This window comes from Rhizophagus irregularis, chromosome 1 (assembly GCF_026210795.1).
Source record: "Rhizophagus irregularis chromosome 1, complete sequence".
In the NCBI taxonomy this organism is placed as follows: domain Eukaryota; kingdom Fungi; phylum Glomeromycota; class Glomeromycetes; order Glomerales; family Glomeraceae; genus Rhizophagus; species Rhizophagus irregularis.
In genome coordinates, this window is record NC_089429.1 from 4,062,196 (window position 1) to 4,089,837 (window position 27,642).

The 27,642-nt window shown below is 32.4% G+C and overlaps 5 protein-coding genes across 5 annotated transcripts; 3 read left to right on the top strand and 2 right to left on the bottom strand.

Annotated features, from left to right (window-relative positions):
- Positions 1-19,829: 19,829 nt before the first annotated feature.
- On the bottom strand, positions 19,830-20,730 carry OCT59_000824 (uncharacterized protein; the record flags this gene model as incomplete). The annotated part of the gene is made up of 8 exons (XM_066139141.1): positions 19,830-19,859; positions 19,948-19,990; positions 20,079-20,119; positions 20,211-20,252; positions 20,330-20,366; positions 20,435-20,470; positions 20,554-20,599; positions 20,688-20,730. 8 exons carry the CDS (start codon positions 20,728-20,730, stop codon positions 19,830-19,832), a joined length of 318 nt encoding a protein of 105 aa, XP_065988573.1.
- Positions 20,731-22,071: 1,341 nt separating this feature from the next.
- On the top strand, positions 22,072-22,323 carry OCT59_000825 (uncharacterized protein; the record flags this gene model as incomplete). Its single annotated transcript, XM_066139142.1, has 1 exon — positions 22,072-22,323. The coding sequence occupies one exon, from the start codon at positions 22,072-22,074 to the stop codon at positions 22,321-22,323; it is 252 nt and encodes an 83-aa protein (XP_065988574.1).
- A 2,306-nt stretch (positions 22,324-24,629) lies between these two features.
- On the top strand, positions 24,630-24,995 carry OCT59_000826 (uncharacterized protein; the record flags this gene model as incomplete). The annotated part of the gene is made up of 1 exon (XM_066139143.1): positions 24,630-24,995. The coding sequence occupies one exon, from the start codon at positions 24,630-24,632 to the stop codon at positions 24,993-24,995; it is 366 nt and encodes a 121-aa protein (XP_065988575.1).
- Positions 24,996-26,373: 1,378 nt separating this feature from the next.
- Positions 26,374-26,574, top strand: OCT59_000827 (uncharacterized protein; the record flags this gene model as incomplete). Its single annotated transcript, XM_066139144.1, has 1 exon — positions 26,374-26,574. The coding sequence occupies one exon, from the start codon at positions 26,374-26,376 to the stop codon at positions 26,572-26,574; it is 201 nt and encodes a 66-aa protein (XP_065988576.1).
- A 68-nt stretch (positions 26,575-26,642) lies between these two features.
- Positions 26,643-27,365, bottom strand: OCT59_000828 (uncharacterized protein; the record flags this gene model as incomplete). Its single annotated transcript, XM_066139145.1, has 2 exons — positions 26,643-26,822; positions 26,913-27,365. The coding sequence occupies 2 exons, from the start codon at positions 27,363-27,365 to the stop codon at positions 26,643-26,645; spliced, it is 633 nt and encodes a 210-aa protein (XP_065988577.1).
- Positions 27,366-27,642: the final 277 nt, after the last annotated feature.

Consider the following 27,642-nt stretch of genomic DNA (forward strand, 5'->3'; position numbering starts at 1 on the left):
TAGGAAAACTCCAGCCGCACATATTAGATTCTTTATTTAATATTGCCACTTTACAGCAGTGAGCTGGTATGGATCGTCCCATGTCCTGCCAACCAAATGTTCTATTATCATTATATCCCGGTGTAAACGGTCAAATATCAAGCACGAAAAGATGATAAAATTCAACCACCAAATGTAATTATTAAATATTAAGAACGAACAAATTAATCGTGGATTGGCGAAGATGGATAAATAATTAGCCGAAAAGGATAAACATTTAGGAAGAGTAATGATCTACATGATGTAATATTTATTGAATGATTGACAAGGAACCAATAGGATAAATAGAGTCGATCAATTGCGGCTTAGCAATCTTTAACAATAAGAACGATAAGAAAGAATAATTATAAGCCACAAAAGATAGATTATAAGCAAAACACATAAAGCGAATTAAAAGAACATATAAAATAATGTCAGAAAGATTAAAGAACACAAAATAATGTAAAAGATAATATAAAAAGATAGTATAAAGATGGAACGTAAAAGATAATATATTAAAAAGAACATATATAAAAAGATAGCATATTAAAAGATAGCATATTAAAAGATAGCGTATTTAAAATATAGATAGTATATTAGAAAGATAGTTCAAAGATAATATGTAAAAAGAACATAAAAGATAGTATATAGATAGAATAGAAAGTAGCATAAAAATTGTATATATAGAGAGCGGAATTCAAGGTAATTCCTTAGTTCTCATCCACAGAACTCAATAAAAATATAAGTTTTATTTTTTTAATTATTTGTTAGTAAAGTTTAATGTTAATTAAAGGTAATAGGTTCGCCCTAAACTTTAATTAATGTTTGCTTAATTAATTTTAATTGAATAAATGGAAATTTTAAGGTGAATTAAATATATGTTTTTGAAAAGTAATAATTCGTAGCGAGAGCTATCGAAGTTTGAAATTAAAGGTAAAAGTGGATATAATTTGGGGAAAATTTAGAGAAGTTAATTTTATTTTATATCGTTCAACGTTTTATATTACTAACGCTATTTATGTCGTGAACCAAGAATGTTGTTGTTATATGTTGTTGTATGTTGTTTGTTAATTATATCGTTGACTATTTGCTTGTTCGTTTAATTGTTCGTTCGTTCGTTCATTCGTTCGTTTGACCATGAGAATGCCCGTTCGATGTGGCAACTCTGTAAATTGATGACAGAGGGAATTGGGGGATCTCATATGGTGCATGCTCGCAAGAAAGGAAATGATCATCATCACATGATTATTATTATAATGAATATGAAAATTTAATTTCGTTAGTAAGTCACTGATAGGTATTATTAATCAATATTTTATTTTTAGAATTTATTTTTAGATTTCAGGTTTTTGACGAGTTCAAAAGGAACCAATAAGTCAACAAGGATTTAATCGAGTTAAAAACTTGGAAAGGTGAAAGATTGGAGTTTGTTGTTGTGCAAGTAATCATTTAATCGATAGAAAGCACAAGAATATTTCTTTCGGGAATAAAGTACCTGAGAAATTTCATAAGGAGATGTGGAAGCGAAAGATGAATTTTGAAATAAAGATTAATAATGGGAGAACACCAATGTATTATCTGGGATTCATCTGTGTGGTATGGGTTACCTCTGAGTTTGAATTTTGGATAAATGCTCGAGATTGGAAAATTTTTATTCTTCGACATTAAAGATTATAACGTATGGGTTACGTCAAATCTGGATACCCAGCTCAATAATGCGCAAATTGCTTTGGGGACGGGGAACGAAAATTGTAAAGACACCTACTATCAAGAAACATTGAATGGATAAAATGGGACAAACCTGTAAACTATCATGCTTTTACCCAATGGGAAAAAGATAGAGATAAGCCCAGTATAGGTCCACCAATTTGAGGAAAGATAAGTTGGTTTAGATGAGTTTTATGGATAGCTGATGACTTTTGAAACTGGATTTTGGAAGGTTAGATTCACCCGTTAAGAGACGAGTCGGCCAACGAAGGAGGAAAGACAGATGCGTTGTATTGTTACAGGTCCTAGGCTACATTTCAGATGAGGGTTCCTGGTGTAGTGTGCTAGGTCACGCTTTCATTACAATGTTCTGTTAAAAGAAGATAAAGTAGAAGGATATTTACACATTAACGAGCTGTATAATGAATATTATGTGCAGTATTTAATAATAGAGTAAAATCCGAAAAGAAGGACATTTATTAAAAAGAAGAACATTTATTTGAAAAAGAATATTTATTTGAAAAAGAACATTTATTTGAAAAGAAGGACATTTATCTGAAAAGAACGACATTTTGTGCGTTATAGATTAATTTATATAATATAGAATATATAGAGCAAGAAGGATTTATGTGGATGATAAGAAAGATGTGATATGTGATATGTGAAATTATGAATCACGGTGATAGGAGATAAATTTTAGAATGTGAAATTATGGATATCGGTGATAAAAGATAAATTTTATGGCGCAGTAAAAACCTCCGCAGTCTGAGGAGATCGTGGACTTAGAATAATTTTTGAAATTTTGAGGCGCAGTAAAATTAATAGTAAAACATGGCGTAGTAAATATATAAAATTGAAAGATGGAGTTTAAAGATTGAAAGAAGTAATCTATTTAAAGATAAAAGAATGTTTAGAAGATCAAAAATAGAAATGATAAGAGTGAAATATATATATATAAAGAGAGGAATCCGATTGAGATTCTGGATGGATATTCATAGCAATTTAACTAAAGCATACAATGGAATGGTACCATCAATGGGAAAGTGAATATAGAACACATAAGGAGGAACACGAACTAGGAACAGAAGAATTGGACGAATGTTTAAATTGTGAATTGTGTCATCCGATAGTAAATGAACCAATAGTGTTCAAGAAATTTTGGGACGCATTATTTAAATTTGAAGATGCAATAATAATATATAATGATGTAACAATTAAAGGATTATTAGATTTATTAAGTATGGATAATTCAGAAAGAGAAGATACAATACATAAGGGGAAATGTAGAGACATAATGGATAGAATAACAGAATCAATAAGATATAGGATACAGCCGAAAATAAAAGAGAAGGGATTACGAACAATCATATTAGTGATTGTGAGGGATTGTATTGAAAGAAATCTGGGAAATGAAGTATTTGATAGATTGATTGGAAATCCTGAATTGATAGAACACAAATATATTTTAGAAGATTGGGATGTTGAAAGAAAGTTTGGGAAATTTTGGCAATGGTACAGAATCACATCGAAAGAAATTGGACCATTACGAGTAAAGATGGGAGCAATGAAGACATTTAGGGAATTACTATATGAAGAAGAAGGAATAGCTACGAACGAGGAGAAAGTAAAGGAATTAATGTCCAATATGGAATACGAGAACATAAATATAGAAAATGTTCACGAATATCACAGGAATATGGTACAAAAGATAATAAGAATATTTATAGATACTAGGGGCTTTACAAAAGAACCAGAAGATTCAGAAAGTGAAGATAGTCCAGCAAGTTATGAATTAGAAAATAGTTCTGAGGAAGAATTAGAGATAATAATAGGGGACAAATCATGGAAATTTAGTGAATTAAAAAGAAGGACAAGCTCTATAGACGAAGATCAATTGAGATACATTTGGAAGATAGGAATAAAGTTGATGATAGAAATGGATATATTGGTAACGAAAACATTTATAGATAAAGTTCAGGAGATAGAGGAAATCGACGAAAGGGAAAAAGAATTGAAGATAAGAGAATGGTTAGAAAAAGAAACAGTAATATGTAAAAGATGCGGTAATAGAAGGTTCGAAATGGACAAAACAGATAATGAATGTGGGGAATGTATTAAAGAAATGCAGAAAGATGAACAAGATGAGTTAGCAGAATTAAAAGATGAGATAGAAAAGTTAGGATATGAAATAGATGTATCAGAAATTCAAAGAATGAAGAGTTTTGGGGTAAATAATCGAATATTAATAACAGAAGAATTTATAATGGAATATATGGGAATAATAGAATTGGAAGATAAAGAATTAAGAAGAGAAATTCATAAGTGGTTAAATGAGAATACAACTTGGTGCGAAAGGTGCGAAATAAGATGGATGAATAATATGTTTAGATTTGGAGGAACTGTATGCAAAGATTGTGAAGAAGAAGATGTTGATGAAATTGATGATCGGGTAAAAAGATTGCAGAAGATTTTTGAAGATATCGAAACAATAGTAACTGAAGAAGAATTGTTAAGATTAACCAGTATGGGATATACAAATGGAGAAATTTTAGATAAAGAATTCATTGAGATCTTTCAAGAAAACAAGAATGAGTCAGAAAAAGAATTGAAGAAAAAGTTAGATAAGTTATTGAAAGAACAAGCAGGAATAATAGATAGTGAAGAAAGTGGTGAAAAGAGTGATAATGAAGAATCAGAAGAAGATAATACAGATGATTCAGAAAAAACTGGAGAAATATTAAGTCCAGATGAAATATGGAATGAAAATATCGAAAATTTTAATGAAGAAGAGTTCGAAGATGAAATTGAAAATGTTATAAATAGAGGAGGTATTGACTTAAGTCAAAACTCAGATACGAATAGTTCATTAAATATTAAGAATTCGGACAACGAAAGTGAATTATCTGATTACAATTTACAAGATTTATTTCAAGAAAATATGGCAACCGAGAATCAAGTAAAGAGATTAATAGAGAACGCTTTAGGTTATCCAGCTAATACTTTGAATGCAGCAGTAGGAGCAGGAGCGAGTTTGATAGATAGAATTGAAAATGCAGGGAATGAAGCAGGAGGAATGGTTAGTGTACCACTCTTTTATGGAAAAGAAGACGAAAATGTTAACGATTGGGTTAGACAATTTGAGGTAGCATTTACAGCAGTCGGAAAAGCAGCAGGAGCTAATGGTGTAAGACAAGCGGCATACGCAGCAGCACATTTAAGAGGGGCAGCATCACAATGGTATAATGAAATGAAAGAAGTAAATGCAGGTAACTTAGTGAATTGGGCGGATGCAGATAATGATAATGATTTAAAGCATAGAATAAAAAGAAGATTTACTAGAGAGGATGTCAGAAGAAAGAAAATGCAAGAATTAAGAAAAATTCGACAAGGAAAAAATGAAAATGTTGAGGAATACACAGGAAGATTTAGACAAATATTAAGGATAGCAACTAGAGGACATGCCTTAGCAGATGATTGTCAAGTAGATTATTATATTGATGGATTGGAACCAGCAATAGGGTTTCAAATTAGAAGACAGAATCCGGAGAACTTAAATGGGGCAATAGAAATGGCAGAAAGAGAAGAAAGTGCAAGGGACGAATTTTATAGGAAAATAATAGGTTTACCAGTTAGTACAAAGATAGACATCGGAAGAGATGATAATAGACAAAATATGTTCACAAAACCATTGAACGAAAATTATGAGGACGAATTAGTCAAAGCGTTTGAGGAAAAGGCAAGAATTAGTAAATTAGAAGGACTGGTATCAAATATAGAGAGAAGATTAAATAACGATAATAATAGGTATCGATCAAATATGGGAAGGAGATTAAATGATGGTAATAGGAATAGTTATCAATCAAATCAAAAAAGGGTACCGACATGCTATACATGTGGTAGAATTGGTCATTATTCAAGAGAGTGTCTGGGGAAAAGAAGGAATGCAAGAGTAAATATGATGGACGAATACGATGACCAAGAAGAATATGGTTATAATGGATATGAAGATGAGGAACCACAATACAGTGAAATGTATTATACACAAGGTTATTACGATGATTATGAAGATAGGGAATTAAATTACCACAATGAATTATACGCGAAAGATAACGCAGTAAAAACAAGAAGACAAACGAGAAGGTCGAATCCAGTAGTGGGATATAAAAATAATAATGAAGAAGGAAATTTACAAGAAGAATTAAGAGAAGCGGGAAATAGAATGGATGATAGAGAAATACCAAGTGGAACAACAACACCAAGATATACGCCCGAAAGGACAGAACAAAATAATGTATACAAAGATAGTCAAAATTGGGATAATCCAATAGGACCAGAAGATTATAATTATGGTCGTCGACCCATGACAAAAGATGGAAGATTTTATAAACCAATGTTCACAAAAGAAGGCAAAGCATTTTACCCTGGAATGCGGCAAGACGAATTTGGAAATTGGGTTAGAACAAAGCCATCAGGGACAGGAAAGTCCAGAGAATATGGACCGAGATTAACTGATGGAATACCACCTTACGACATTGTGGGAGACGTGAAAAATTGTAGAGCGAATATAACATTTGGACAATTAACAAATGAGAATACTAAGTATCATAAACAATTAAGGGAAGGAACATATAAGCCAAGAAGTGTAAATGAGAGAAATTGACTACACTCGGTGGAAACTATGAAAAACGAAGAAAAGAGAACTACAGCAATGAGAACAGAATTAGAAGTTGAAGATCAATTAGTGAATGTAATAATAGATACTGGAGCAGCAGTAAGCGTGATAACAGATAAATTAAGAAGAAGATTGAATATACCTATATTTGGAAAAAGTAAATTTAGATGTACAATAGCAAATGGGCAAAAGATAGCAGCGTTAGGAAAGGCGAATATAACTTTGAGGTACAAAGATGAATTAGAAATACTGAAAGAAGTTGAAGTAATCGATTCAGAAGAAGAGGATCTAATTTTGGGAAATGACATATGGAAGTTGTATAATGCAAAAATAAATTTTGAAGATCATACCTTAAGAATAGAAGAACAGGGAGAAATAATAACGATTCCAGTAGGATATGAAAGAGAAGTAGCATATGAAAGTGAGGAGAGTGAGGACGATGAAGAATATGAAAGCAATGATGAAGGAGAGGTATTCAAAATGCACCAGAATTTTAAATAGAGAGTCTTGGCTCTGAAGAGAGAGAGACGGAAAAGATGCTTGAACCAAGTGAAAATTTTATGCAAAAACTAAGTATAGGGGAAGTAGAAGAACCAATTTGGGAAAATATGGTAAAATTACTATTAGAATATCAAGATATTTTGGAATACGATGAGGAAATAGAAGGAAGAACAAAAGCAGCGCAACATGAGATAAAAATAAAAGATGGGGTAGAACCAATAAAGCAAAGAAGATATAAAGAAACAGATGAAAAGGCAAAATTTATAAGCGAAGAAGTAGATAAATTGTTAAGACAGGGAAGGATAAGGAAATCAAAAAGTCCATGGAGTTCACCTGTTACATTAGCAGAAAAGAAAACAGGAAAATATAGATTTTGCATTGATTACAGAAAGTTAAATAAGATAACTATAATGGATAGTTTTCCTTTACCAAGAATGGATGAATTATTAGACAAATACAGAAAAGCAAAATGGTTTTCAAGTATAGATTTAGCGGCAGGATTTAATCAGGTAGAAATGAAAGAAGAAGACAAAGAAAAAACAGCATTTGTATGTTTGAAAGGATTGTTTGAATATAATGTAATGCCATTCGGTTTAACGAATGCACCAGCAACATTTCAAAGATTAATGGATGAAATATTAGAAGAATACATAAACGATTTTGTAGTAGTATATATTGACGATATTATGATATATTCAGAAAAATTAAAAGACCATATGGAACATGTGGAAAAAGTATTGAAGAAGTTACAGGAGAATAATTTAATAATAAAATTAAAGAAATGCAGATTTTTGGAAAGAAACATAGAATTTTTAGGACATATAGTAGGAAATGATGGATTAAGGCCAGACGATAAAAAGATAGAAAAAATAAAAGAAATGAAGGCACCAACAACAGTGAAAGAAGTAAGATCATTTTTGGGACTTTGTTCATATTACAGAAAATTTGTGAAGAATTTTTCAAAGATAGCAAGACCAATAAGTGATTTGAGAAAGAAGGGAATACCTTTCATTTGGGGAAGAGAACAACAAGAAGCGTTTGAAAAGTTGAAAGAAAAGTTAATACAATATCCAATATTGCGACATCCAGATTGGAAGAAAGAATTTCTATTGATAACAGATGCATCAGGAAAAGGATTAGGTGCAGTATTAAGCCAAAAAGATGAAAAAGGAAAAGAAGTAGTAATAGCATATGCAAGTAGAAGTTTATTACCAGCAGAAGAGAATTATCCGATAACAGAATTGGAATGTTTAGGAATAGTTTGGGGAATTCAACATTTTCATAAATATTTGATCGATAGAAAATTTAAAGTAATAACAGATCACAGTGCATTAAAAGGATTAATGAATGCAAAGATACCGAAAGGAAAAAGAGCAAGATGGGTAATGGAATTACAGCAATATAATTTTGAAGTAATACATAGATCAGGAAAGGAAAATACGAATGCTGACGCATTAAGTAGGCTATTAAAGATAGTAGAGGATCAACCAGAAATAGTAATAATTGATGGAGTAGATGGATTAGGGAAAACAAGTATAGTACAAAATCTAATTAAAGAATGGGAAAAGCAAGGATTAAAAGTAAGATTCAACACTTATAAGAGAAGAAGAAAAGATAAAGATGAATTTTATGAATCAAAGATGGAGACAGAATGGAAATTCAGAAAAGAAGTAGTAGAACAAATAAACAGAAGAATGTTAGAATATGACGAAGATACAGATATAATAATTTTGGACAAATCACCATATTGTGAATATTATTATCAAAAGACGAAAAGTTTTGACAGAGGATTAATTACTCCACATGGAAATCATGAGATGGAAAAAGAAATATTCAGATTGAAAGAAACAATAGATAAATCAATAGTGATATTTTTAGAAAAAGATGGCGACGTATGTTGGAAAAATTACATTGGAAGAGAAACAAAGAAAACGGAAAAATCATCATATCCAACATTAAAGAAGGATGAATATTTGGACATGGTTAGAATGTTTGAAGAAAATCAGGGCGTGTACAAAGATACTAAAAGATACAGTCGAGTAAAAGTTAAAAATGACAATAGTAGTTGGAGAAAAGTATTTAAAGAGGTGGAGAAATGGAGAAGAGCACAGAACTAAAAATACAGAACACATAACGAAAATAACAAATTTAGAAGCGAAATCAATTAAAGAGGTATTATGGAAGAAAATAATTACAAGAGAATAATTGACAATATCGAAAAGGAGAATAAATATGAATTGAAAGAAGGAATTCTATATAGAGTAAAAGGACAAAACAAATTTAGAGTAATCAGGGATTATGAATACGAAGGATTGATGTACATGATGCATGATAACGAATTATCAGGACATTTTGGAGTAGAAGCGACATTAGATAGAATAAAAGAAAATTATTGGTGGAAAAATATGAAAGAAGATGTAGAAGAATATGTAAAAACGTGTTGGAATTGTCAAATGAGAGGAAAACCAAGAGGAAAGAACGAATTAATGCCGATAAAGATAAATGAACCATTCGAGATGATTGGAATAGATATAGTTGGACCATTAAAAGAGACAGAAAAGGGAAATAAGTATATTGTAGTAGCAATGGATTATTTTACAAAATGGCCTGAGGCCGCACCACTGAAAGAAGCTACAGCGAAAGAGGTAGTAGAATTTATTTGGAGGGACATAATTTGTAGACATGGGTGTCCAAAGAAAATAATTAGTGATAGAGGGACTCACTTTAACAATAGAATGATGGAAGAATTAGTAGAAAGGTGTGGAATAAACCATAGATTAAGTACACCATATAGGCCACAAACAAATGGTTTGGTCGAAAGATTCAATAAAACTTTATGCGAAGGATTAGCCAAATTAGGAGAAGAAAATTGGGATAAACATATACCATCTGTATTATTTGCATATAGAACAAAGAAGCAATCATCAACAAAGATTAAACCTTTTTATGCGACATACGGAAGGAGAGCAAAACTACCATTGGATAAAGACGAAAATAAAATAACATTAGCTGACAGAGTAAAAATATTAATTGAAGAGCTACCGGTAATAAGAAGGAAAATAAAAGAAAATGTGAAAGAAGCTCAAGAGAAACAAAAACAACAACACGACAAAAGGGGAATTAGAAAACCTAAATTTGAAATAGGAGAAAAAGTATTATTATATGAAGCATGGAGGAGAGAAACAATGGTCGGGAAAATTGCAGAACAAATGGAAAGGACCATATTTAATTCACGAAGAATTTGGAAATGGAGCGTATAAACTCAAAGAATTAGACGGAAGAATACTAAAAACACCACAAAATGGAGAATGGTTAAAGAAATTTTATGATCGAAGGGGATTTACACCAAAAATAGTAATTAAAGGAAAAGAGGTATTCGATAAGACCCGAGTTCGATTTGATTAAAATTATTATGGATAAGACACGAGTTCGATTCTATTAAAGTTATTTGTGAGGTCACAAATAGCGAAGAGGGGGATAATGTAAACGGTCAAATATCAAGCACGAAAAGATGATAAAATTCAACCACCAAATGTAATTATTAAATATTAAGAACGAACAAATTAATCGTGGATTGGCGAAGATGGATAAATAATTAGCCGAAAAGGATAAACATTTAGGAAGAGTAATGATCTACATGATGTAATATTTATTGAATGATTGACAAGGAACCAATAGGATAAATAGAGTCGATCAATTGCGGCTTAGCAATCTTTAACAATAAGAACGATAAGAAAGAATAATTATAAGCCACAAAAGATAGATTATAAGCAAAACACATAAAGCGAATTAAAAGAACATATAAAATAATGTCAGAAAGATTAAAGAACACAAAATAATGTAAAAGATAATATAAAAAGATAGTATAAAGATGGAACGTAAAAGATAATATATTAAAAAGAACATATATAAAAAGATAGCATATTAAAAGATAGCATATTAAAAGATAGCGTATTTAAAATATAGATAGTATATTAGAAAGATAGTTCAAAGATAATATGTAAAAAGAACATAAAAGATAGTATATAGATAGAATAGAAAGTAGCATAAAAATTGTATATATAGAGAGCGGAATTCAAGGTAATTCCTTAGTTCTCATCCACAGAACTCAATAAAAATATAAGTTTTATTTTTTTAATTATTTGTTAGTAAAGTTTAATGTTAATTAAAGGTAATAGGTTCGCCCTAAACTTTAATTAATGTTTGCTTAATTAATTTTAATTGAATAAATGGAAATTTTAAGGTGAATTAAATATATGTTTTTGAAAAGTAATAATTCGTAGCGAGAGCTATCGAAGTTTGAAATTAAAGGTAAAAGTGGATATAATTTGGGGAAAATTTAGAGAAGTTAATTTTATTTTATATCGTTCAACGTTTTATATTACTAACGCTATTTATGTCGTGAACCAAGAATGTTGTTGTTATATGTTGTTGTATGTTGTTTGTTAATTATATCGTTGACTATTTGCTTGTTCGTTTAATTGTTCGTTCGTTCGTTCATTCGTTCGTTTGACCATGAGAATGCCCGTTCGATGTGGCAACTCTGTAAATTGATGACAGAGGGAATTGGGGGATCTCACCGGACGATAATTCACTATAATCCCCTGTTCATGGCGTCGTATTTTATTAATTTTGCCTAATGACCATATATCTGAATCTTCCCAAATAAAAATAACTTGTTTATGGCACGCGTCTGGTATGATATCCAGTAAAAAGGCCCAATGATTAACTTCGGCAATTTCCATATCATCAATTATTGTCATATTATCTATTCTGGATGTGCACAAATGAGCCACATCACGATACCATCTAGCTACCCTTCCTTGTACCGGGAGTAATGCTAAACTACGGTATTGCTTCCATTTCATAAGATGTATACCTCTAATAAATAATTGATCAATATAGAATATCGGGTAATGTGGGCTTTGGTTGATCCAGAATATATATTTTGTAAGCTGATACTATTTAAAGAACTTTAATAACGGCTCTTTTCCTCCTGAAACATTCCAGGTTGTTCTATCAATCGGGTCCGTTGCCATAGATATATCGAGAACTTTAGCTATTACTAATGCATTAAATGAGACGTTTTTCCTAGTTTGAAGTTTTATCCAAGGCATTACGTGAAGATCAAAGTCAAAAATCGGATCTGTGATCAGTAATTTAAGCTGCGCGTCTCTGAGTCTGATATGTGTAGATATCGCTGCATGTGAATCACTATTCATTCTAATCGTTAAGTCCGTTATAGTATTGATACAAAATATTTTCCATGAATGGTCCAATCCGAGACACCCCTCATGAAATATCAGTGACAAAGGTGTGTTCTTAGGTAATTTCATCCAGTTTTTAACCAACTTCATTACTGGAGCGAATACGTGATTCCAATCTTGCTCTGTCAATGTCATGATTTGAGCTATATATATTAGTCTAGGTATTAATACTCTATTGATTAGGTAAATACATTGACCAGCTGGAACGAACTTCCTACGGACTGTGTCGCAAAAATTTTTAATTGTCGCGGATAGGCGTTGCATCCATCTTCTCCTATTCGGCTTGTTGGAGAACCAGACCCCAAGATACATTATTTCGTCGTCTGTGGCTTGAACTATGGGACGATCCCGACTTAATTCAATAGTTTGTTCTTGTCGTTCTACTGTCGGGTTGATGATTATCATTTCCGACTTCTTAGTGTTGATGTCAATATCATTAATCGAATAAAATTCGTTTGCTATATCTACTATCTTTTGCATCCTAAACTTTGAGGACTCTAGAAATACCGTATCATCTATATATGCACATACGGGAACCTGAAGCCTGTATTGCGTCCATGTTTTAGGATCATTAATATCATTCGGCCAGTTAACTTTCATTTCATAGCCGCTATCTTTAGTTTGTTGTATTCTTACTAAAAGCAGATCATAGAAAATTCGCCATAGTAGTGGAGAGAGTGCATCGCTCTGATCAATTCCGTCTTTTCTGGTGAACCCATCACTTAAACCATATGCAGTGGCTACTCTAAGGGATCTGTGTTTGAAAAGGGCTATAATCCATTCGACCAACAATGCTGGAATGTCTATACGAAGCATGGCTCGTTTTAAAACATCTAACCCAACTGAATCAAATGCCTTTTTCATGTCCTGTGTGAGGACCCATAGTTCCTTTTTATTTTCCCTAGCGTCTTCAATAAAATTGTTGACTAGGTGTATTGGTTCGTTTGTGCATTCTCCTGGTAATCTGCAACAATTGTAGCCCTGAAGTACATTATATCATTTCAATACAGAGCTCAACCTGTTCGTGATCATCTTTGTAAAGGTTTTTCAAAAACAATCTAACAATGCAATAGGTCGAGTATTCAGAATGTCGTATTCAAAGTTGATGGGCTTAGGTATGGGGAGAATGACCGATGTTTTCCATGCCATGGGTACAAGTCCAGTTTGTAACGTCAAGTTTCCGAATTTGACCAAGAGGAGGACTAATTCCTCAGGTAATTGTGTAATAATTTTATAATTAATACCAGACAACCCTGCAGCCGACTTTTTATTTAATTCTCTAACTGTCTTGTTTAGTGATCTTCTCTATTGTAGATTCCATCGCCTCTTTGAATTTACCTGCGGGTTCGTAAATTTGTTGCCAAAGTGGTGTCATTATTTCCAGTGGTGTGTTTCTTTTTCTAAACATTCTCGCGAAATTATTGTCCACTGCTTTCTTAACTTCACCCAGTTCTGTAGCCAGTCTCTTAGTCGAAATTCCTGGTTCCTCATTCACTAGTACCTTATCTATTATTATATTAGTGTGAGTGTTTCTATCTAATAAGTTTGACAGCCATGTTGTTTGATCTTCTCGTGTAATTTCTACTCGTTTGTCTATTTTGTCTTTAATGGACTTCGTTTCTGCTGATTTATATTTTTTGTAATCTGCTCTTAAGCGATAATTCACTTTTGTTTTAAGAGTGTCAAACCATTCTTCTGAAAATATGTCATGTGTGTCTATGTTACATTTGTTATTGTCATCGGTTGATGTAATATAGTCTTGATTATATTTGGCAATTTTAATTATCCATCTTGATTTTGCGTCCTTATTTGTGAGCATTCGTTAGCTGTCATAATAATAGTTATGTAATAATTGCAGCAATTTATTTGTATGTCATTCCGGTCTCGATTTCTTTTTATTAAACCGTTTAAAGGTATTATGGAGCCTGAGAACTTTCCTAGGGAGTTCTATATCCGCTGCATTTATTATGATGCCGTTGAGTTTTTCCCAATACCTATCTATATTTTCCTGGGAATACTCCGTTAGATTGGCACTATCTTCGAGAAAATCTTGATCAAGATTATTTAGTTGGTTTTTTATATTAAGCCAGAAGTTATCCCACGTTTCCGTTTCGATGTTATCACAATTATATATGACTCTGGTGTAGGCAATATCAGTGGGTAATTTATCATATACCGTATTTTTCCTGTTATTCCGTATGAGGGCTGAGGTGTCCATGGTTAATGTAATAATATCGTGGTCACTGTAAGGTTGCCTGCCGAAACTAAAAAGGAAATTCCGAAAGGTTTCGGCCAATCAAATCAAATGCCGAAAATGCCGAAATTAGGCCGAAACTCGGTCTTAATTTTGGCCAAAATTAAAATTCAGCCGAAATTATGATATTGTGTCACGTGACATTACACAAATTTCCAAAAAAAGGAAATTTTGTTTCCCAGTAAAATCGGAGAAATGTGTCACACAAATGTTACACAAATTTCCATAAAAGGAAATTTACGTGTCGATCATTATTCCGGCCAGAATTATAGTATTAATGTTGGCCAATAATTTCAGACAAATTTCGGCCTTTCGGTAAAGTTTCGGCATTGTATAATTTCGGCAAATTTACTTTTAATTGCCTAAACTTTCGGTTTTAAAAAAGTTTCGGCCTTGGTCTAAACTACTTGATTTCGGCAAGCAACCTCAGGTCACTGCTTATGATGAATGTTGAAGGAGTAATTGAAAAATTTAACAGTTTATTACTGTGGGTTTCTGATACCCAAATTTGGTTTATTCTCGTGCTAACACTTTCTTTGTGACAAGTGTTCCCTAGTTCCTCTTTATTAATTTTCCTATATAAATTTATAAGACCTAGTGTCTCAAGATTGTTAAAAAATTTGGGTCTTGAGATATGTTGTGGTGGAGTTCGATCTATATGACCGTTTGTAATTAAATTAAAGTCTTTCATTAATATGTGTACTATATTATTTGATTTTTTTCTTATAATTTCATCACACATTTCTTTTTTAAGTTGTTTAAGGGTATCGTGAAGGATTGTTGGCTTTTTTTGTGGTGCCGCGTAAACAATCCAGATACAGAACATAACATTTCTAAATAAAAGGTATACCGAGAGTAGATATGGTGAATGGATTTTATGTCCTTGATAATGTTTGTTCCATTTCCTTGAACATATTAACGTGACTCCTGATCCCTTATTTTTGTCGTGTTGTTTACTTGACCAATAAATATGAAACTGTTCTTTAAAACTATCAGGCATTTTAAAAAAACCGTTCCTCTGGTCTAAATTGGTTTCGTTTAAAGCCATAATGTTTACTTGGTTTTCCTGCATCCAATTTAATATTTTATATAGTTTTGTATTGTCCCCTGCCAATCCATTAATGTTGTGGGTTCCAATATGAAGCGTAAGGTATAACGCGTCTAAGTCTATTCGTTGTTGTTCCTCATATCCAATACGTTAACTAAGTAAAAAACTATCAATATTTTCTAAACTAACTTTGTTATTGTTATTGTTATTGTTATTCTGTACTCTAATGTTCGACACAATTGTAGCATTGTATAAAATTTTATATTAATGTTGTCCATTCTATTAGATCTATTCGTTCCAGCCAAATAGACCTCTAAAATATAAATTTATAAGATTTTGTAATTTATTAATTTTTTAATGTATTAGTTTTCAATTTTTAGTTATTATTAAACTATATAATAAATAATATCTAATTTTGTTTTTATTAATAAGTATATTTTACAAAATTCTGCATGTTATGTTATAATTAAGATCAATCTTTTTAAATTTAACCAATTAATTTAAAAATTTTCTTATTCACGTAAAATATCTATAATTTGACGCAATATCAAGCTAAATGCAGTATTTTTTTAGTATCATTTTAGAGTAGTGGAGAAATAACTAGAATTAGAATGTTTTGTATTAAAGGTTCCTCATGAATATAAATTTTTATTTTTAGTAGTTAAATTAATAAATTACGCAAATAATTTTCAGTTTATTTTTCATCAAAATATATCATGTTTTTATGTTATTCCATTAATTTGTAGTAGGCACCAAGTTAAATATTTTATTATTCCCAATGAAAGAAGTTGCACATTATTAAGGTTGCTTGCCGAAACCTAGGGGTTTAGGCAAGATGGCGTTTCGCCGAAAAGCGAAATTCTGCCAAAACTATATTAAAGTTATATTAAAAAACTGGCGAAACTTTGGAGAATGGCAAAACTGCCAAAACTTATTATAAATGCCGAAACTGCCAAAACTCTGCCGAAACTATAATAAATCTATAGTAAAATTTTGACGAAACTAATCGTAGGATTTTGAAGAGGTTTAGACAAGCAACCTTACACATTATTATTGAAGATCAACCGTATGACCGAAAAAATTATGTAATCTTTATAAATATTTATAATAAAAAGAATTCTATTTAAATCAAATCTAGAGTCTGGATCCGTTCATCCACTCCAAGTTTTGTACTCCAAAGTCACGTGAATGGCTGCGTAGATAGTATATACTTTAATGTTTGATGCTTATCCATTTTTTTACGCATAACGGAACTCCTTTTTGGTTCCGCCAAAATTTTTGCCTACAATAGGTAACAGATGCGATGAAAATATGAATGACCAGTCCATTATGAAGGAAGAAATAGTGTTTAGTTCGGGTTGACAACATAGACAAAAATATTACATGATCTATTTTCAGCCAATCCTTTGGCCAAATTCAATTAACGTTAACGACTTCAAGTTATTCAGTGGGACTGCCTGTGGAATATTTATGCATTTCCATTTCTGATTAATGCGAAACTGCCTTTACTAATGACGTTCATCATATTTTACAAGATTAGACAAAAATAATATTCGTACATGAATATTGTGGAATTGATAGGATTCACAAAAGTTTTTCTTATTTGTAACGGTTACCAGTAATTGTACTATTTCCATGGAAGTGCATAAGTACTTACCCATATGGCTTTAGCCTGAACTCAACCACATTTTTTTATTTATTCGTGAGACTTGTAACTTCTACAAAAGTAGATTAAAAAATGAAATACATGTAAAAAACTGTCTTAGGGCGCACTTATGGTAGCTTCGCTAGTTCTCAATAGTGTAACAAGATGTAACGATTGATCCCATTTTGTTGGAAAAAATATACAATCTCGAACTTTCCAAGTGTAAACGTACATGTTTATGCAGAGAAAACTAGTTGACATATGTTATATAACAAAAGTATCATACTAATTATGGACTTACTATATAAGCGATATTATGTGCTGCACTTACAATAGTTTCACTACGTAGTTCCATATCCTCTATCTGAGCTATGTTCATTGCCATAGATAAAAAATTCTACGAGTTTTTACTTTGTATCCCGCTTAGACATGCTGTTGTTTTGTTTATTTTACTGAAGAAATTCGCTAAAGGGCACCAAAGCCAAATAGACAAAACAATTATAATGGAAAAAACATGCACGAAAAGCTTTCGAGTTATTGATGGCAACTGATCCATACTGTTATGGGATGAAAACTTTTAATTATATCGCAAGTATATCTACTGTCTTACATGATAACAACTCTGATTAAGGGTACTGAATTTCGTTACCGTTTTTCTGAACAAAGAAATAAAAACAACATTACCACATGATTTCTAAACACTCATGGGACTTCTAATATGTAAAAAATATGCTCATTGTTATCTGACAAACTATTTTAACTACATATTGTCCGCTGTGATGAATGTGATCTGTGTTTTATGAGTTACTACTGCGAGTTGAATATTAGTGGACAACTGTTACTTACTGCGAAAACACATGATACTCTACACTGACCGTCTTGCCCTATTCTCTGGGAAAATTATCACATTAGATGTTTCATGACCAACGATGTAACTACTCAAGTATACTACACCTTAGAACTGACTCATCTATTCTATATAGATTTGTATGAAATAATATTAGTGCTAAATTTGTGTAGCGAATCCTTTCAGATTTTCATTTTGTTACACAACCCCCTACTTTCACAAGGTCTATTTATGGACTAGTTTTCTCCTAGGACTACTGTAACTATGTACTGTTGTTATGTTTCCAAACATTCCCGAGAACATATCCTTAAAACCTGTTTCTTTGGAAAACGATTATTTATTCCAACAGTGCAGAATTTGTTTTTTGTAACGATACAGAACACATTTGTTGTAATTTGTTAGTAACAGTGGGCTATGTATTTTTGTAATGATGAAATATATCATTGAAATCTGTTGGTAACGATAATGTTCTGTTTGTGGCAGTAATCTTCTGGTAACTACGGTATATATTTGGACGATGCCCCCTGTATAAATTTCTTCATTACGCTTACCTCTTTAACTCTTTATTTTCATGGAATGGACCAAAGGCTTCTTTGTTCCTCACTCTTTAGCGCCTTATAGGGAAAATCATGGAAGTCATTGCCTGTTACTAGTTCGTATGTATTTTTTTTGTCGATGACGTATCGTTACTGTATATTGTTGTGATCTGTTAGCTGAAGAGCATTTCCTTTAGAAATGAACAATAGTTACAAGTTCGTATATATTTTTGAATGGCTGAGTATATTTGGTCTGTATATATTTTTGTAACGATGAAGTATATATGGTGGTGATCAGTCAGAGACTGCTCAAAAAGCAAAATTATTTGGAATGACGAATGTGAAAAAATGGCTATATTAGACGGTTTTTGCCTTTTTCTTTTTCCAAAAAATTATGCTCACCACTGTATATTGTATTGCTGCAGTCTGTTGGTAACGATAGTATATATTTGTTACGAGTTCGTATATATTTTTTGTTTGGTAATGATAATGAACGTATATGTTTATTACAAGTTTGTTACATTTTTGTAACGATGAACGTATTTGTTATAGATACTATTGATAACAGTAACGTATATTTTATTTTTTGAACAATGAGGTATGCATTTTGCTACATCACCCATTGGGTGTCCAATAACATAACAATAATGTACTGAATATCATCAGGAAGTCACGGGAAAAATGTTCATCAAATGTACATCGGTCACTTGATGTACATCATAAAGAAACGCTAAACATCGGACCCTGCAATGTACTACCAATGTCACAATATTCGATGTGCATCACCTAATTTTAATGTCCATTAACGATGTACATTATTTAAAGATAATAAACATCATATTAAATTTATAATATTATTGAATTTATTTTATTAAATACACTATAACAATAATATTAGCTAAATTTTTCTATTATTAAAAGTAACAACTGTTAAAGAAAATGAAAAAAAGACAGTAGGCTTCGCAACGAAACTTACAATCTTTATATTAATTAACTAAATACTCCGGGACCTACAAAAAAAGGTTTGAAGTTCAGTTATTCTTCGAAACTTGTCCAAGAAGTACAACCTAACAATAAAAAGATAAAAAAAGTATTAATAAAAAAATTAATTTAAAAAAAAATTTTAAAAAAAGTTTCGAAGTAAAACTTCAAAACTTACTAATCCGTTCTGTTAAGATTTGTATATACTTACAAATCTTGATCTTCTTGTTTTATTCTTCGGAAATTCACCCGAGACCTAAAAAAAAGAAAAAGAACGGTTAGTAACCGTTCCATAATATTTAAAAAAAACAATAAACAAACCATGATTCGTACTCACGAATCTTGGTTCCACTTTATCCGAAGATTGGAGGCCCACCCGAAACCTAAAAAATAAAACAAAAAGAACGGTTAGAACCGTTCATAGTATTAAAAAAAAATAAATCTAAGGTTCGTAATATAATACTTACGAACCTTAGTTCTCCTTTTTCTGATCTTCGGAAATCCACCTGATCCTCTAAAAAAAAGAAAGAAAGAACGGTTAATAAACCGTTCGTAATATTAAAAAAATCCTAAACTAAGTTCGTAGTAAAATACTTACTAACCTCAGTTTATTATTTTCCGTTCTTCGAAAGACCACCAGATCCTATAAAAAAAAATAAAAGAAAAGAACGGTTAGTAACCGTTCGTAATATTAAAAAAAATAAAAAAAAACCCCAAAAGATTCGTACTAGTACCAACGAATCTTTAGGTTTTTCCATTCTTCTGAGACACTGAACCTATAAAAATAAAAAAAGGAACGGTTAGTAAACCGTTCCATAATAATAAAAAAATAAATAAAAATCAAGATTCTTACGAATCTTGGTTCCCCGTTCGTCAGAAGCCCACCAAACCTATAAAAGAAAAAAAGGAACGGTTAGTAAACCGTTCCATAAAATAAAAAAAATACCAAGATTCTTACGAATCTTGGTTTCCGTTCGTCGGAAGCTCACCGAACCTATGAAAAAAAAGAAAGGAACGGTTAGTAAACCGTTCCATAAAATTAAAAATAAAAAAAAGATTCGTACTTAGTACCGTTACGAATCTTTGGTCTTCCGTTCTTCGGAACTCGGAAGCCCACCCGAACCTAAACAAAAAAAAAGAATGGTTATTAGTAACCGTTCGTAATAATAAATAATAAAAAATAAAAATAAAAAACCAAGATTCGTACGTACTTACGAATCTTGGTTTCTCCTTTTCCGAAAATTGGAAGTCCATCCGAAATCTAAAAAGAAAAGAACGGTTATTAGTAACTGTTTCAAAATAATAAAAAAAAAACAAATAAAACCAAGATTCTTACGATCTTTGTTCAAGTCCCCATCCTCCAATCCCCCCTTCCCAGTTTTTTACCTCAAAGTCCAGTTTCGTATTCAAGCCGGCGTCCTCGTTCTACAAAAAAAAAATAATGAAAGAAACGTTAGTAGTTCGTTTCTTAAAATAAAATAACAAAAATCTCCCCTCCTTTCCCATTTCTCACTACCTAAAGTCCGGTTTCGTAGTATTCAAGCCGGCGTCCTCCTAGTGCGCGTCCTACAAAAAAATAACAATAAGAAATGTTAAGTTGTTTCTTAAATTAAAAAAAAAGAAAATTAAAAAAAAATAAATTAAAAAAAATATGTAAGTTTCGAAATGAAACTTACATTACTTTCAAGAAAAAGAGGCGTGAGAAAAGGGGGAAGGGAAGGACGAAAGGGAGGGAGGGACAAAAGGAAAGGAAAGGAAGATAAGGGAAGGGAAGGGGGGAAAGGAAGGACGATAGGGGAAGGATGAAAAATGAAAAGTTTAAAAAAAGATGATGATGATCCTTTTTTAAACTTTTAATATGCGTAACGCGTGATGTTTTAATTAGTGCACTATTTCAGTTGACCAATGTCTAATCGTAGATCATGACTAGTGCGCTAATATAAAAAATTATAAATTTGATAAATATTGAATTATCATTATTTAATGCTGCACATCATGATAAAAATCTCATTGATGATGCTCATTAATGTTAAATATTACATGTTCATTTAAAATAATGAATATTATAATATACATGATCTACAAAAATGTACATGTAATAAACATTTTTCCTGTAACTTCCTGATGATATTACGAGCTTAAAGTATATCTTTTGTAGTGATGAAGTATATGTTGTTGCATGGCCACTGGTAACAATTTCTGTACATATTTTTTTGTAACAGTGATGTGTATATTAGTTACGGTCTGTATATTTTTTTTTGTAATAAGGTTGATATATTTTTTTCGTAATGATGGATGTATTTTCTTTGTTGCATTGCATATAGTTGGGTAATGAAGTTTGATTTTATCTTTGTTTCATAAATGTATTTTTTGTAACAGAATATGTGTCGTTGTAACTAAGAATTGTGCCACATAGCCAGGTAAAACACGTTCATGCTAATATCCGGTTTATGTCATCTACTTCGTATCATCTGAGTAAAAACCTCTGCTTATATTCTGTATTACTTTCGCCTCTTTGAGGGATACGTAGCACTTAGAAATGTAGCGCTGATGCATATCTATCGATTTGAACAGGGGTTATCATATAAAAAAGATATGGTCGAATACTTTTATTCTGTAACAGATGAAAAACAATCCTTGAATGCTGGTGTACATGAAAATAAAAATTATCATTTTAAACATAAGCCCCTATATAAAAAAGAAATGGCTGAGTTTGATTTTTACACTCCTACTGCCAAAGAACAGGAGATGATCGACCAATATCTTGCAAGGACAGACGCTGAGTACCATGCCAGGAATCGTGCTAATATAGATTCATCTGTGAAAGGTTTAACGCTGAACTCGTAGAGAAATACGGTGCCGAGAACCTTAAGCCTGAAGACTTTCTTGTCATTTCCGAAGAGGGTTATCACGATGGTTTGTTCGAAAAATATTTCAGAGCATGTATTGACAGAGTCGAAAATAAATTCCAAAATAAACAAATTCATATCAATCAAGAGTCTGAGGACCCCGGATATCTAATATAAAGGTCATAATGGACTTTTGGCCAAAAACACCCCTTTTTGCTAAAACTCAAAAAATCGTTTTTTGTAAATATCTCAGCATCCAGTAATTTAATTTTAATGAACATTTTTTTATTTTGTAGCCCTCATTTAGCTCTACAATTTAAAAAAAAGTTCATCAAAATTGGACCACTGGATGCCGAGATATTTACAAAAAACAATTTTTTGAGCCCTGAAAAATGGGCCAATCTGCCGAAAGTGTGACTTATGACCTGTTTTGGAGATATCTGGGGTCCTAGAGTCTGCGTTTTTACCTGTTGTCATGAATGATGCTCTGCGAGAAATGCTAGCTCGCCCCGACTATTCGGAATGTATTGCTTCTTTCGTAGCAAGTATTAATGGACATTCTTCTAACTAAAGCTCTGAACGGTTCGGGCTAAACCGGGGAACCGATCCAAAACCGGCTCAAAATTCGGTTAGGTTCGGTTCGGGTATTAGAACCGAAAAACTGGCGGTTCGGTTCGGTTTAATCCAATTTTTTATAAAAATGCGAAAAATCGAATAGCCGGCCATCTAGTGATCGTACAAAGTCCAACCATATATCATTGGATTCGTCTCGACGAGACGCGTCGAATGGTAGTAAGATCATGTCTCTAGCATCGATAGATCACACGTTAACTCACGCTAAATGATTTATAAATAATTGGAATTAGCAAGTTATCTATCGGTGCTAGAGACATGATCTTAGCACCATTCGACGCGTCTCAGTGAGACGAATCCAATGAATATAAATTCGTCCGTGTACGACCACTGGATGGCGAATAATATCAAGTTTCGCATTTTTTTAAAATTTTTGAGCGTTAAAAATTAAAAATTCCGATACATGAATTTATTCGTCGTCCAATGGTCGTACAAATATAAATTAGGACTCATTGGATTCGTCTCGATGAGACGAGTCGAATGGTGGTAAGATCATGTCTCTAGCATTAATAGATCGTATTTTAATTCACGCTAAATGATTTATAAAAAATTGGCATTAGCAAGCTATCTATCGATGCTAGAGACGTGATCTTACCACCATTCGACTCGTCTCATCGAGACGAATCCAATGAGTCCTAATTTATATTTGTACGACCATTGGACGACGAATAAATTCATGTATCGGAATTTTTAATTTTTAACGCTCAAAAATTTTAAAAAAATGCGAAACTTGATATTATTCGCCATCCAGTGGTCGTACACAGACGAATTTATATTCATTGGATTCGTCTCACTGAGACGCGTCGAATGGTGCTAAGATCATGTCTCTAGCACCGATAGATAGCTTGTTAATTCCAATTATTTATAAATCATTTAGCGTAGGCTAACGTGTGATCTATCGATGCTAGAGATATGATCTTACCACCATTCGACGCGTTTCGTCGAGACGAATCCAATGATATATGGCTCGACTTTGTACGATCACTAGATGACCAGCTATTCGATTTTTCGCATTTTTATAAAAATCGGATTAAACCGAACTGAACCGCCAGTTTTTCGGTTCAGTTCTTACGGATTTCGGCTCTAATCCGAACCATCTATAATCTGGACCAAACCGACCCATTCGGAGCTTTACTTCTAACACTAAAGGTGAATTGAAACCTAACACAACTGTCAATGGAGATACTAATAATTCGTGTTCATTGCCCCTAAGCGAGTCATGGTCGAAAGGAAAGGAGAACAAAGAAGTGCCACAACCAAGTCATTCACCTCGTGGACAACGCCCAGAATTTGCCAATAACCCGAAGTGTGATGGTAACGAGTATGCTGGTATTTCTGTCATTCCATTATTCACAGACGATGCAAAAACAAGTAATCTCTCTTCTTGTCCACATTCATCAACTTACAGTCCTATGAGAAGTGCCATGGAGTCCCGTAGTTACCTGCAAGAATTTCACCTAAAGGAATTAGTACACTGTAATACAGAGCCTAGTCCCGTGCTATGCTCACGAAGTGAAGGGAGGAAGAAACTTGTCTTCGCACACAGAATCGATGGATAAAAATAGACAGATAATGGGGATGATGTCCACGACGATTAGAATACAAGGAACCGGCACATCATGTGGTATAGAGCTAGCTATTTAAGGTAATAATAAAATATCTGTTAACGATATGGAGATACAAATACGCCATCATGATGAAGATAAAAGTAGCCTAACTTTTGAAGGATCCCGTATTGGCAACAACATCAAGTCTTTTGTATCGAGTACATCAGTACCTGTTGTACTTCGTTCATTGTTATTTAGTTCTGGAGGGACACATATACACAGAATCTCAGCTAATCCATATATTTCTGTAAGCACGCAATCGTTAAAACATCATATGACAGAGTGGCTTTACCTGCGTTGGAAACATATGAGAATAAAGGGAAGAATATCGTTAATGTTTGGTTCAATTGTCGTCAAAAGCAAAACACTTTCAGTTCCATCAAGACTCGATTATATATTCATTGTTTCATCATATCTGCAAGATAGTTAACGATACTCTGGGATTAAAAAAGCTATCTACACTAACAAACTTATTCCACTTACGTACAGTTAATCATGTTCATCTACGTTTGTGGATAAATAATGGATAGAGATTTGTAGGTTATATCTAAGGGAAAAAATGAAACCTGATCATAGCCTCTACGATTATCACATGAAAATGTTCTCTGGTTAACAGGCACAGTAATACCTGAACTGAGTTCACCGTCTCAGCACGTAACTTTTAACACACAAAAAATCATAACTATACAAGGGTGTATTTATCTAAAAAATATGGGAAGACTATGCTTACCACCAAAATATGGGGAGAATACAATTGTTCACAAACATGAGGGTTTTTGTGTCATCTGGAAAACACGTAGATATAAATTACTTATTGGATACTTTTTATCCCGATATTAATACAACCTCATATGTACCTAAGCATATATCCATAATTAAAGAATCCATTCTGAATGATTAAGAATAACATGGTGAAGTTTAGTATGCTAAGCGTATAAATGATGTTATCGATAAGATCATCTATCAGAGCGGACAGTAATAACTGTGAATAAAATGAAAAGCCATGGTTAACTTTGAAGAACATAAAAATAAGATGAGTGTTGCAAACATTTTATTGTTTCGGTTAATTATAATATTACAAGGCAATTGAGCGTGGTTTTTGGCTAACAATTGTTGTCCACTTATATTCTTCTCTGTGGGCGATATCCGTTGTACGTTATCACCTACGGTATATTGTCCACTATATTCCTTTTCGCAGTTGTTATGTCATATTCCGCTTGAACTTTTTCAGTGTATCATATGACCACACGGGACAGATTATTAGTGGACAACAGACATTAAACGTGACATCGATACCCAAGGGTCCTATGTCATGTGCTCTTGAGCGTTAATGTAGTAACTTTCGAATTAATATCTAGTGATGAGCAAAACTATTTACGTATTTTATTTTGTGAAATATCATTTGAATACGAAAAATTGTTGCCGTATTAAAAGTGGCTTTACAAAAACTACATTATCGCTATGTATAACAGCTTCAGGATATCTATTAATTGTTTTACAGAATCGAATATTTTTATTACTTAAAATAACAGTTATACATCAACAATAAACGGAAACATTAGATAGGGATGTGATTTATATAATAGTTGTAACCCTTTTTTTTCTTCACAAAGTCAAACCCATCATCATATTGCGAATTAAAGGTCTTATCTATTTTAGGTGTATATAAATTACCTATCAAGTTACACTTTAGTTTTGGATCGATAATACTTAGAGCATAACCGATGACCGCTAAACGTAACCATAACTGACGATATCCTTTGGTTACCATATCTGTGCTATCAGACGTTTTTATCTCTCCAATCTCAATGTTAAACGTTTCAATTTCGCCATTTGATGTCAAAGGTGTTAACAGTCCTCATTCATCTATTTCCAGTTTTTCTACAAATGGTACTTGTTTGTATTTTATGGCGCTTTGTAAACTCATTACCATAGAAGAAAAAAGCATGATCGTGAACCCAGGTTCATGGATTAAAAAAGAGCGTCGTTCTTTACTTCCTAACCGTTGACAAATATGTTAGTTTCTCTATCCGATATTTTTGTAAGATTGTAGCCACCATAATCACGAAATTTTTGTCTATCCCATGATGGTACTATCTTGTTCATGAATGATAACATCTATTACTCTACCTTTTCTTTCCTTAACTTCTTTTATGAGTTTGTCCGCACGAGAATAAGGATTATCCCAATTTGAATTTGGATACACTTCTCTAGCCCTTTTGAGATTTTTCTCAAACTTATCAATTAACTTCATTTCCTATCAGAAAAATAAACATTATTATAAAAACTAAACTCCGAAAGTGCGTGATTATTTCAGGAGAAACAATAATTACAAGTCATCACTCACAAAAATGTGGTTTGCTATCTTATTCGTTCTATGTTCTAAAATAGAAACCTGGTTATCATATTCCAATTCTTTGGACGAAAGTTTTTCTTTTGGTGTGGATAACCTAACGAGACCATTTACATCAAAGACTACGAAACCTTCCGAATAATGTTGTCCATGTTTTTTAGCAATCTCATTTCTAGCTATCATTTTAAAAGTATGACCATTTTCTGTTCGCAATTTTTCTACTTTCTCATCGAGCTTTTCTATTCTCTTATCGAGCTTTTTTACTTTCTCATCGAGCTTTTTTACTTTCTCATCGAGCTTTTTTACTTTCTCATTGAGCTTTTCTACTTTGTCTTTGACATCTTTTAACTCCTTCAAATTATTCTCTACCTCTCCTTTAATTTCTTGAACAGTCTTCTCGAGAGAACTCAATTTTTGTAAGATTATAGCTAGACTATGATCTGTCATTATTGTTATAATGCAACAATTTATCATAATCATTAAAAAAGAATTTAATATATAACATTTTAAGGTTTTACCAGGACTATTTACTTGCTGTGGATTCTCGTCTGAGCCTATGAACCCAGGTTCCTAGGACCTCCTATATAAACAGCGTGGTTGAGCGGCAAGACAGTCAGTTTAGAGAGTTAGTTTGATAATCTGTTTTTGTTTTATTATTGTGTCGTGAAAGGAAACTAACGTTGAAAAATTTTTTAAGTTTCATAGTGGTAGTCTAGAGCTCCGA